This window comes from Salvelinus sp. IW2-2015, unplaced genomic scaffold, assembly GCF_002910315.2.
Source record: "Salvelinus sp. IW2-2015 unplaced genomic scaffold, ASM291031v2 Un_scaffold987, whole genome shotgun sequence".
NCBI lineage: Eukaryota > Metazoa > Chordata > Actinopteri > Salmoniformes > Salmonidae > Salvelinus > Salvelinus sp. IW2-2015.
Genome location: NW_019942673.1, coordinates 269,955 through 282,307, shown reverse-complemented (window position 1 = coordinate 282,307; position 12,353 = coordinate 269,955). Strand labels below are relative to the sequence as shown.

The following is a 12,353-nucleotide window of genomic DNA, read 5'->3' as shown; positions in this document are numbered from 1 at the left end:
GCCTCCATCCCCTCCTCCCTCCTCTACTCTTTCCTCCACTCATCCCTACCTCCCCTGTCTTCTCCCTCTCTGCCCTCCTAGTTGTGACAACTGTACTAAGTAATCTCCCTTCCCGCTCCCTTTCCCCCCGTCTCTCCCTCCCATCCCTCGGCCCCGCTCTATCTTTCTCCCTCGCATCCTTTCCTTTCTGCCCCCAGCCCTGACCTTAATCCTCCATTGTAATTTACACAGGCCTAAGCTATTGCAGCTGGGTGAGCTAATAACCCTGCTCCAATTATCTTTTTTATTTCTTATTCTCTCATGACCCTGACTTCATCAGGCCTTCACTTACTGCCGAGCAGTGCCTACTAAGATAGAAGGGAGGTGATGAGCAGAGGAAGAGAAGAGAGAAATCAGAGGAGAAGAGAGACAGAAAGAGCAGAGAGCAGACGTGAGCGAGAGAGAGAGAGAGAGAAGAGAGAGAGAGAGAGATGGACATCACTGAGAGAGAGAGTGAGAGAGAGAGAGAGAGAAGAGGAGAGAAGACTGGCTTAATTACGTCCAGGGCGTCTTTATCTTTGAACACCTTCAGAGTCTTTGTCAGGAGGTATTAGAGAGAGGCCACACAATCAGCCTTTCATTTGGACGCACCAGACACAGGACAAAGGAGGCCTTTAGAACGGACCGGAGAAAGGGAGGCAGCTCAGACGGAGAGATGGAGGTGTAGAGGGAGGGATGGAGGGGGAGGGAAGGAGGGAGGGGAGGCAGATGGAGGGATAGAATGGAGAACGAGGGGAGAGAAGAGTAAAGGGTCTATCTGGGCTGCAGGTAGAGGGGGAGAGAGAGAGATGGGATGGGGGATCATTTGGCCTAAATAGAGCACAGGGACGAAGTGAAAGGAGAGAGGTCTCACACGGGAGTGTCAAAGCTGTCTCGGTGTAGAAAGAGAAAAGGAGGTAGAGGGGATGTGGGGCCATGTTATGGAGAAAGGGCTGTGTTAGTGCATATAGAGGAGTGTGAAGGTGTTGAGAGTGTGAGGACAGAAGAGAGAGAGAAAGAGAGAGAGAGAGGGGAAAGGAAGAGAGAGAGCCACAGACTGTTGTCCAACACATAAATGGTAGGGAGGCACTGAACAGGAAAAGGAAGGAGGAAGTGAAGGAAGAGAGGAAGGAGAGCTAGCTGATGTGTATTTTTTCTTTTCCTCTGTCCAGGTGACCCTTACCCTCTCCAGCTGGTCCCTACTACCATGGCAGCAGCTGCTGCCGCGGCMACCCCAGGCCTCGGTCAACTACAGCTCCAGGTGAGACCAGCACCATGCTRATGATTTTATTTCCATTCAAATGTTCACCAATATTTAGATTTCCTCCAAATGCCTCCCATTGCCTTAATACATAGAGTAAACCTTTTCTATTGTGACATTGCAATGTGTTGTTGTGTTTTAGGTCCAAGGATATCGCCCTAACTCAACGGTTCTCAAACCTCTCCTCGGAGACCCTCAGACATTTCACAGTGTTGTATCCGTGAACTAGCTCACCTGATTCACCTAGTGAAGGACTTGGTCATTAGTTGACAAGTTCAGTCAGGTGTGCTCTGGAATAGTTGAAATACACGGAACGACTGGGGGTCTCCGAGGAGAGGTTTGAGAACCGCTGCTAACTGACTAAGCTGGTGGTTCTGTTTTCTGTTTGATGACAGTGTTAGGTTACCATAGTGATGCTCTTTTGTTCTGGAGGAGAGACCTTGAGCAGAGAATAGAATCACTAAAGTGCTACTTATTGTTCACTCTCATAAGACTGGAGCCATAGAAACCCTATACTTTCGTTAACAAGACCAATAATACAGGCAGATTTGCCATATTTCTCTGCGCTGTATATTTTATATGTTGATATCTGCTAGTGTATGTTGATCCGGTCTAGGCTGGAGGGTTGAGGGGATCGACAATGACTATATCAGTTGAGTAGATCCACTTACAAACCAGCTTTGCGTGGCTTACAGGTTTAGACCACTACACCAGCCAACACATTCCACTCCACACCACATACCATATTTCCTCTTATTCTCTCTCCTCTATCTTCCCCTTACGTTTTTATCTGAGAGTTAGACCAAAAACTATTTATTTCTCAATCTTTCCCTCTCCCTCTGCCTATTTCTCCCTCGTTATCTGATAGTAGTCCATTGTTCCTCCATCTGATATCATGGAAAAAAAAGAGCTAATCCCATGAATCTTGTTCGTCACTCTGAGAGGATGGAGGGATGAGCCCATCTTTAGCACTCGCTGTCTCCCTCTGTCTCTCTCCTTCCCTCTCTCCGCTCTGCATATTTACAATAAGTGGGCTATCAGTTAATCCTGACCCCGGAACAGATCTTAGTATGAGTCCAAAATGGCACCCTATTCCCTACATAGTGAACTACTTTGGTCTAAAGTGGTGCATTATATATGGAATGCCGTGCCATTTAGAACGCAGGCTAAATATGCAGCGCGGAGATCTTAGCCACAGATCCGCGACTGCCTCAGGACCCCTTCTCTCAGGGGTTAAGAGCCTGGGCGGGCGTCCTCTCTGCTGCCTGTCTGAAATACATTAACCCCAGAAGATCAGTGGACACAAAGCACACTCAGACCCAGGTTGCCCCGCAACGCATTATCACTGTAAAGGCAGGGGAGGTGACACACACACACACACACTGCTGAACACTCACACTCAATTAGTGAAACACAGCTGCCACAAGCAAGCTACGTATTTGCATGCCTATTACCAGAAGAGGACAGCTTTCTTGCTTAACCTGAGCTCACACACACGCGCGCACACACCAGGCTGGGGTATATAGGTTAAGCTTTGCCTGTTAAATACATTTGCACCTGTCTGACTTACACATCAGATTCAGTGTTGATATCGAACTGTGTGTGTGTGTGTGTGTGTGTGCGTGCGCGTGCGCGTGCGCGTGTGCGTGCGTGCATGTAAGTGTACGTGTGTGCGTGTGTGTGTGTGCGTGCGTGCGCTGTAAGTGTGTGTGCGCGTGTGTGTGCGTGCGTGCATGTAAGTGTGTGTGTGTGTTTGGGAGGGGGAGTTATATCTAGTCCCTGCATGTCCTCAGTGATTTTATCTCAGTGAGATCTTGGTTCCATATGTTCCGTTGTGTTCAGATTGAGAAAATCTCCCCGATTTGAAGGGCTTTGTCGCAAGTCAATTGGATTTAAACAGAACAACAACATTAAAAAAACGACATCTATCAACATCGCTTGCTGGTGCTAGCAGCCTTCTTTAAATCCCCTCAGAAAGAGAAAAAAACAGATTAAGTCTGTTACAAAGAAATGATTTAGTGAGGCTAACCCAAACACAAATGTCTGTATGTGGTATATTTCCTCTTGGAGTGTGTGTTGTGGTGTTTTACAAGCCGCTGTGTGTGTGTGTGTGTGTGTGTGTGTGTGTGCGTGCGTGCGTGCGTGCGTGCGTGCGTGCGTGCGTGTGTGTTTTACATGCGGTTGGCTGCTGAGCTCTGAGACCAACATAACAATTACCTGCCCCAGTGTCACAACCACTAGAGATGAGGGAACGACAACGTGGCCGCCAAAACAATTCACTGGGGCTAGTGGAGGGGAGATACACACACACACAAAAGAAAACAGAGAGAGAATGGATGGGAAGAGGAGAGAAGAGGAAGGGCTCATCAGCTGGATTTACAGGAGAGAGTCCTTTCTCTAGTTCTAATGCTGACTGTCAGATGAAGGTATCTGGAAAGTGGAAACATCTCTGGTCATTCTCTGTTTTGAGCGTGGGGTCAGTGCTCTAATATTGGTGACAATTCTCTGTTGTATGTATATAGCCAGATGAGACACGTGTAGTGGAAAGTAAGATAACAGCCGTTGTGGTTATGGCTTCTGTCACTGGAGTCATTGTCATTCTAAATTCTAAAGCCAACTGTTTTGGCTTCTGGGGAATCGTCACTTTAAAGTCAGTGGCATTGTGTGTGTGTGTGTGTGTGTGTGTGTGTGTGTGTGTGTGTGTGTGTGTGTGTGTGTGTGTGTGTGTGGTGTGTGTGTGTGGTGTGTGTGATGTGGTGTGTGTGTGTGTGTGTGTGGGTGTGTGTGTGTGTGCGCGCATGCACGTGCAAGTGTATGTTTGTTCAGCGGCAACCTGAGTAGCCGTGTGTCCCTGTACTCCTCCCCCAGGGTAAAGCACTTACGCGGTGCGCCTCAGTCCAAACAATGTCTACAGCAAGACAGCCAGCCAAGCCAGCAGCCAGCCAGCCAGCCAGCCAGCAGCCAGTCAGTCAGTCAGTCAGCCAGCCCTCTACCTTCCGCAAGAGCCTCTAAATGAACAGAGACGTGAACAAGAGAGATCTCTAAATATACATGAAGGCACATCCTACTCCTCTCCTCCTATCAGAGAGAGAGAGAGAGAGAGATAATGGGCGTCAGCCAGTCGGTAACTAAAGGCTGATAGAGTGAGAGAATGCGGGATGAAAATAGGAGAAAAGTGAGTTGTGACAGACTGGTGGTGGCACAAGCATGAGTGAAGTGGAACCAGTGAGAGGTTCGCATTTCATGGTGACCTGGTGGGAGTTGCGTGTCCATCCACTGTCCTGCTGTCTGTGCCTGTCGCCATTAAGGCTTCCCTTCCCCTGCACGGCCCACCAGTTGCTCCCTCCCTGACACTCATATAATATGCGTAATGAGACGGAAGGAGGCGTGTCAGAGTCAGAGGCCACGGACGCCTGCCTGCGTTAGACAGGGGGCAGTGAGGGGTCAGGGGCGTGTAAGAGGCATGTGTTATGTGGTGTGAAGTGTGTGTGCGGGAGGGAAGACGTGTCGCGGAGGGGAATCGGATAGACATATGCGGGGTGGTCACGAGCGCTGGGGTCAGCAAGGATGTTAATCAACAACATGGCCTCTCTTCCTGTCTGAGATTCTCCAAACTCAACAGGGAGTGGAGGGGGGGAGGAGAGATGGACAGAGCGAAGGAGTAAAAAGAGGAAAGAAGGACGTCACTGTGGGGCCCCTGCGGGTCTGCTGAGGGGCCCCTGGGGTCTGTGAGGGGCCCTGGGGGTCTGCTGAGGGGCTTTTCAACTGCGTCTTCAACACAGATATTCATGGAGGTAAGACTCCGCTTGGATGGACACAGACCCACAGACCCCCATAGCCTATGGTCAGGGAGTGTTGGTTCACAACTACACATCGCAACGGCCACAGGCTGACTGCCTCACACCTCACTACAGAGCTGAGCGGGGCCAGAGAAGATGTTCCAGAAAGTTGCGTAAGTGGTTGAGACTTCAGAGAAGTTGTTTGGTAAGTTTCATCAGGAGAAGATTAGTACAGCAGGTTGACTGGTTTTTGACAGCCTGCAGCTTTTGGACGCAACAAAAGAGCCTCGACCGAGGCAGGACACACACCATGCGTGAATGAAAGAAACTCCAAAACACTCACACACAACTTCAGCTCTGTAGTCGTACCTTGGGTTTGGGCGGAGGGGTGCTGCGGCCTCTTCTTTGGTGTGTTTGGTGGTAGAGTGGGTTTCAGGTTGGTCTGGGACATACTGTGTGTTTTTGGCCCTGGAGACACCTGCAATCGCTGCAGCTGAAGCTGCATACGCTGCTATAGAGAGAGACACGGGAGGGTCAGGGAGGGGGGAGGGGGGGGGCGGATAGAGGGGGAGAGCAGAAACAAGAAGGGACACATGATAATGAATTCCTGAGCACACAACAAACAGAAGATGCCCGCTAAACGCCCTGGGTGGCTGATGGCTGTTTGTGTGAACAGAAAGAGAGAGAGGGAGCTGTCACTTCCTCTGCACATGGCCGTGGGAACACACTAACAGCCTCCATCCCCGAGTGAGAGATGTCCCTTCAGCTGCATCGTGGGAAGGAACACTCAGATCCTACGAGGGTCAGCTGAGAGAGAGAGAGCAGAGAGAGAGAGAGACGAGTAGAGAGGAGAAGAGAGAGAGCGACAGAGAGAGAGAGAGAGAGAGAGAAGAGAGAGAGAGAGAGAGAGAGAGGAGAGAGAGAGAGATGGAGAGAGAGCGAGAGAGAGAGAGAGAAAGTTGGGAATGTGTTTCGCAGACGTAAAACAAAACTCTGCTTCTCTGCTACTGGTGTGTGCTTGCACTGCTGCGGGTGTGTTGCACCAGTAGCACAGAGCTGCGTTTTGTCCAGTCTGGCAAACACATTACACTTTCCTCTCTTCTCTCTATCTCTCTCTCAGCGTGACCTGTAGGATTCTGAATGAACACATTCCAACTTTCTCTCTCAACGTGAACCAGTAGGATTCTGAATGAAACCATTCCCACTTTCTCTCTCAGCGTGACCAGTAGGATTCTGAATGATACACTTCCCAACTTTCTTTCTCAGCGTGACCAGTAGGATTCTGAATGAACATTCCAAACTTTCTCTCAGCGTGACGCCAGTAGGCATTCTGGAATGAACACATTCCCAACTGTTCAGCATCTTTCTCTCATCCACTAATCTCTGTCAAGAAATCATTTTTTAGCCTTCTCTCTCTCTCTCCTCTCTCTATCTCTTCTCTCTCTCTCGTCTCTCATCTCTCTCTTCTCCTCTCTCTCTCTCTCTCTCGCTCTCTCTCTCTCTCTCTCTCTCTCTCTTCCTCTTTCTCTTCTCTCTCTTCTCCCCTTTCTCTCCTCTATCTAGTCCTTCTCCCTCTTCTCCTTCTCTTCTCTCTTTCTTCGTCTCTTCAATTTCAGGGGCTTTATTGGCATGGAACATATGTAAACATTGCCAAAGCAAAGTGAAATAGATAATTACAAAGTGAAATAACAATAAAAGATGAACAGCAAACATTACACTCATAATATTCAAAGGAAATAAAGACTCTTCGCACACAAATGCTCAGACTGGCATGAAGACAGGTGCTTCTGCTTAGAAGGGAACAAGTAAATGGCTGAAATATCTTGACAGTAATATCTACTCGAGGGGATCGGAGGTTCATTTTAGAAATAAGTTGTAAATGATTATAATCCAGAATAGATACAGTCTCTTGGATATTTACACAGTCTAATCGTAGACAAGTATTTCATACTCTCGAGCAAATATTTCCACAGCAACAGACACACCATAATAAACTTGGTAAGAACGAGCTGCAATATTCATCACAAGCCTCTTCTCCTCCAGCTATTTCTGCTCGCCCACAACAACGTCTCGCTCATTCCTTCATGTTTTCTTCACAACGAATTTCTCACCAAATGCGTTTTTTGGTTCCTATTGGTCCTTTAATGAATGAGGAAGAGAATACCTGTTTATGAGTCCAAAACAGCTGTTTTTTTTTAATGGTATTTCTGTGTAAAGGGAGGGTTTGGTTTGGGAGCGGCCACTATGTTGTAGAGGAACTTCCGTCCTTCTGTGGGTGGTTGGCCGCCGGCCACGGAAGGGAAACAAAGACTTGGTTTATGCAAATGGCATGGCAGCTTCACTACCATCAAGCCTACTGCTTCCATTAGACACCTCCTCCTGCTATCTCTAATAAAGACATTTCAATCCTTTCCTGAGGAAACAACAGTCAAGCCCACACACTAAGCACTTGTTTCTTGAGAATGCTGAAATGAATATAGTAATTACGTCTTTCAAAATTATCTGACAAGCACGATGCACAGGGATGCTCATTCAAAACCCTCTCTTCGTGTCTTTTCTACTCTGGGCTGTGGCTCTGAGACTGGTTGCACTGAACACTGAAGACACAGTACAGTAGGTCAGGACTGGCTGATGAAATAAAGGTCTTGCTGGTCTTTTCTGTTCAAATTACCCCCACATGACTCCTGAGGTGGGTGAACCCCTCCTCTAGACCCTCCAGCACCCCCCACCAGCTCTGACCCGCTGGGAGGCAGTGGACCGCGGGGAGTGTGTGTCGTGTTTGTGTGTTGGGACCGGTGGTTCAGCATCTATATTTGCAGTGTGAATTTGAGTTCCATTCAGGGCCAGCTCCCCATCAGGCCTGTTCAATGGGCCAGCGAGCAGAGTGACAGTTCACTTTACACACACACAGACACACACACACAACTACCAGAGACGCCCAGAGCATCCCCCATCGCCAAAACGAGCACGCATGTCATCAAACAGGAAGTGAAGCTGCGAGCCCGGGTGACCAGAAGGGGGGAGGAGGAGGGGGTAGACAGACCCACACCAACACAATGAGTCGAGAGGGGGAAATCCTATTTAGTGTGAGACGGAATTTAACATGTCAGCCACTCGCCAGCGCACTAGGAGGTGGTGCGGGAGGGGCGGAGGGGGAGGTTAGTAAGGGATTTGTTAAGGAGTGTTCCGTCTCCCCCTGTCTGTCGTCTCAACCCTGGAGCTGTGTTTCGTTTGAACTCTCTAAACCGCTTCTTTCTTCTTACCCTCTTACCCTAATCCCTTCCTGTGAGTCTAACTCCCACCACTAGAAGAATCTGTGGGGGTTCTATGTGTGTGTTTGTGTGTAGCCTTGTGTGTGTGTGTGTGTTGTTTGCGGTGTGGTGGTGTGGTGTGTGTGTGTGTGTGTGTGTGTGTGTGTGTGTGTGTGTGTGTGTGTGTGTGGCCTGTGTGTGGTGTGTGTGTGTTGTGTGTGTGTGTTTGTGTGTGTGTTGTGTGGTGTGTGTGTGTGTGGTGTGTGTGTGTGTGTGTGTGTGGGTGTGTGTGTGTGTAAGTTGTGTGGTGGCACATCATTGTGTGTGTATGTTTGTGCTGTCAAAGACGTGTTTGTGCGTGTGGCATGTGCGTGTGTGTGTCTGTGTGTGTGGGTGCGGTGTGTGTGTGGTGCAGCAGTGGACAAGTAAGCTCAAGTACAAATGTGTGTGAAGAATGTGGAAAAAACAAAACAATGGCGTGTTTAACATGAAAAACAGGTGTGGCTACGCCTGAAGAAGATAATGGTGGTGTGTATTCCTATAAGTGTGTGTCTGTTTGTGTGTGTGTGTGTGTGTGGTCTGTGTCAGTGGTAACCCTCACACCCGACACGCTAAGCCCTTTGTTTCCCCCTTCCGCTGTGGTTAGCCACGTTGAACAGATCTGTGAATTCTTTGTGTGCCTGTAACAGACATCTTCTCCCGTCAATAATCTCCAGCTTTTACTCAGATGATGCTTTCCTCCTCCCTCTGCTCTTTGTTTGTGTGAATAGATGAGGGTTAGTCCAGGCCACCGCTTTGTTTTAATTTCTGGTCAGATATGGCCATTGTGCAACATACCAATTATTATATTACTCTGTTTTAATTTCCCTTAGAGCTAACTGTCGCTCGTGCCTGGTGTGATGGTTGTATGTTGAGTGGAAGAGACAGAGAGAGAGAGAGAGAGAGTTGGAGAGAGGAGACAGAGAGGAGAGAGAGAGGAGAGAGGAGAGGGTGAGGGAGAGAGAGAAGAGACAGAGAGTGGAAGAGAGAAAGGGAGAGAGCGAGAGAGAGATAGAGAGAGAGAGAGAGTGGGAGAGATAGAGAGAGAGAGATGGAGAGAGAGAGAGAAGGAGAGGTGGGAGGGGGAGCAAGAGAGAGAGAGAGGGAGAGGAGAGAGAGAGGAGAGAGAGAGAGAGAGGAGAGAGGAGACAGAGAGAAGAGAGAGAGAGGGAGAGCAGATGGACAGAGAAGAGAGAGAAGGGATAGGAGAGGAGGGAGAGAATGAAGAGGAGCAGGAAGATGAGAGGAGAGAGAGGAAGAGAGAGGAGACGAGAGAGGAGAGAGAGAGAGAAGAGAGGCCAGAGAGAGCAGAGGGAGAGCGAGAGAAAGGGGGGGGATGAGCAGTCAGGAGTGAACTTTAAAACCTTTAATCTATCATTCTTTCCATCTAACTTCTGTCAGTCTAGTCAGGCTTATTGTGGTGAGTAGTGAAGCATCTGAGGAAAAGCGAGGTTGGTAATTGTGATCAAATAAGATTGCAAGGAAAAAATAGAAGAATCTTTGAAATCTGTATGGATTTACTACTTTTATCCTTCACTTCATGAGACGGAGATTGCAGGTTGGGACAAGCGTGTGTGTTTTGTGTGTGTGCTGTCGTTGCGAACGTCCTCCGCACAACACGGGGATCAACTTTAACTAACCTATATGAGGACCTTCCTTCTCTCCTATCTGTGGCTGGTATGATCAGTAAAACATTTCCCACGACATCAAAGACTTCAGTCTCTATACAGAGATATCAGCACTGAAATAATGTTTCCAACGCTATACTGTCTGTAGCCACCTTGTCAGCATTGCTTACAGTGTCAATGCATGCAGCTCCTGATAACCACATGTCTCTATCCCTCTCCTCGTTTCTCCCGCCTCCTCTGCTCTCGCTCTCCTCCCTGTACACTGTGTCATCCCTCCTCGCAATCTTCCCTCTCATCCCGGTTACGCTGCAGTAATCGTATGTTCAACCTGCCCGCATTACCTGCGTTGACCTCTTCACACCTCTCCGCCACTGCTGTTCACTACATTCCTCGTCCTCTGCCTCATCCCACTTCATCCTCCACTCTCTTCCATACTATTCTAGGCACTGCTGTTACGTTAGTCCTCTCCTTATCCTCCTCTCCTCATTCCTTTCTCATTTCCCTCCACTCCCTTCATTCCTCACCCCTCTAAGTACCGGTCGTCTCACTACCTTGATTTCCTTAATTCAAATCCCTCATTCTCCCTACTTATCAATACCTCTCTATCTCTCTCTCTCTCTCTTCTCTCTCCCTAACTACTCTGCCCCTGCCACTATAGTGTGTGTTAGAATGAGACTACAAGCAGTAGTTATTGTATAGGATTCCGTTCACAGTGAGTCTTTGTCCCCAAGTCTTATCTCTGTCAGACTATGAGAGACATGGGGAGGCCAGGGACGTATAGGGGTCATGACCTGGACTAAATAGTTCCCACTAGATCTCTACTGCCTCCTCTCCTCACAGCTTGCAAGAAGTGGCCCAGCGCAGGTGTGGTGTGTGACTTGAAAATGATAAATGAGTAATAGTGAGAGCCATTATGCGCAGTGTGCTTTTTCGTGCGCGGTGTCTTTACGGCTATTATGCCTTTGTAGTTTTTCATTGTGTGGTGTGTGTGTGTCAGTGTGTGGTTGTGTGTGTGTCTTTAACGTTGGTTGTGTGGTGTTGTGTGTGTGTTCTATTTTACTGTGTGGTTGTGTGTGTGTGTGGTTGTGTTGTGTGTGTGGGTTGTGTATGTGTGTTACTGTGTGGTGTGTGTGTGTGTGTGTTTTACTGTGTGGTTGTGTGGTGTTGTGTTTTAACTGTGTGGTTTGTGTGTGTGGTGTGTGTTGGTTTTAATCTGGTGTGGGTTTTGGTGTGTGTTTTACTGTGTGGTTGTGTGTGTTTTAAACTTGTGTTGGTTGTGTGGTGTGTGTGGTGTGTGTTTTCTGTGTGGTTGTGGTGTGTGGTGTTTTACTGTGTGGGTTGTTGTGTGGTTGTGGTGTGTGATGTGTGTTGTGTGTGTGTGGGGTGTGTGTGTGTGTGTGTGTGTGTGTGTGTGTTGTGTGTGTGTTTTAAATTGTGTGGTTATGTGTTTGTGTTTTAAACATGTGTGGTTGTGTGTGTGTGTTTACCCTGGTGTAGGTTGTTGTGTTTGTGTGTGTGTTTTAAACTCTGTGTGGTTGTGTGTGTTGTGTTTTACTGTTGTGTTGTGTGTGTGGTGTGTGTGTTTTAACGGTGTGGTTGGTGTGTGTGTGTGTTTCCTGTGTGGTCCGTGTGGTGTGTGTGTGTTTTACTGTGTGGTTGTGTGTGTGTGGTGTTTTACTGTGTGGTTGTGTGTGTGTGTGTGTGTGTGTGTGTTTTACTGGTGGTTGTGTGGTGTGATCGTGTTTCACTGTGTGGGTGTGTGTGTGTGTGTGTTTTACTGTGTGGTTGTGTGTGTGGTGTGTTGTGTTGGTGTGTTTTTACTCAGTGTGTGTGTGTGTGTGGTATTTTACTGTGTGGTTGTGTGTGTGTGTTTTACTGTGTGGTTGTGTGTGTGTGTTTACTGTGTGGTTGTGTGTGTGTATTTTTAACTGTGTGGTTGTGTGTGTGTGTGTGTGTGTGTGTGTGTTGTGTGTTGTGTGTGTGTGTGTGTGTGTGTGTGGTGTGGTTGTGTGTGTGTGTGTGTGTGTGGTGGTGTATTTTCTGTGTGGTTGTGTGTGTGTCTTTTACTGTGTGGTTGTGTGGTGTGGTTGTGTGTGTGTGTTACTGTGTGGTTGTGTGTGTGTCTGTGTGTGTGTGTGGTGTGGTTGTGTATGTGTGGGGTTTACTGTGTGGTTGTTGTGTGTGTGTGTGTGTGTTTTACTGTGTGGTTTGTTGTGTTGTTTTACAGTGTGTTGTGTGTGTGTGTTGTGTGGGTTTTAACTTGTGTATGTGTGTTGGTGGTGTGTGTGGTTTACTGTGTGGTTGTGTGTGTGTGTGGTTGTGTTTTAAACTTGTGTGGTTGTGTGTGTGTGTGTGTGTTTACTTTGTGGGTTGTGTG

General features: G+C 48.1%; 1 protein-coding gene across 1 annotated transcript in view; it reads left to right on the top strand.

Moving 5' to 3' along the window:
• The window catches only part of sox5 (SRY-box transcription factor 5), a 144,130-nt gene that overhangs the window by 91,052 nt on the left and 40,725 nt on the right, over positions 1–12,353 (top strand). The window contains 1 exon segment of the mRNA XM_070438510.1: positions 1,191–1,279. Within this exon segment, the coding sequence (XP_070294611.1) occupies positions 1,191–1,279 (89 nt within the window).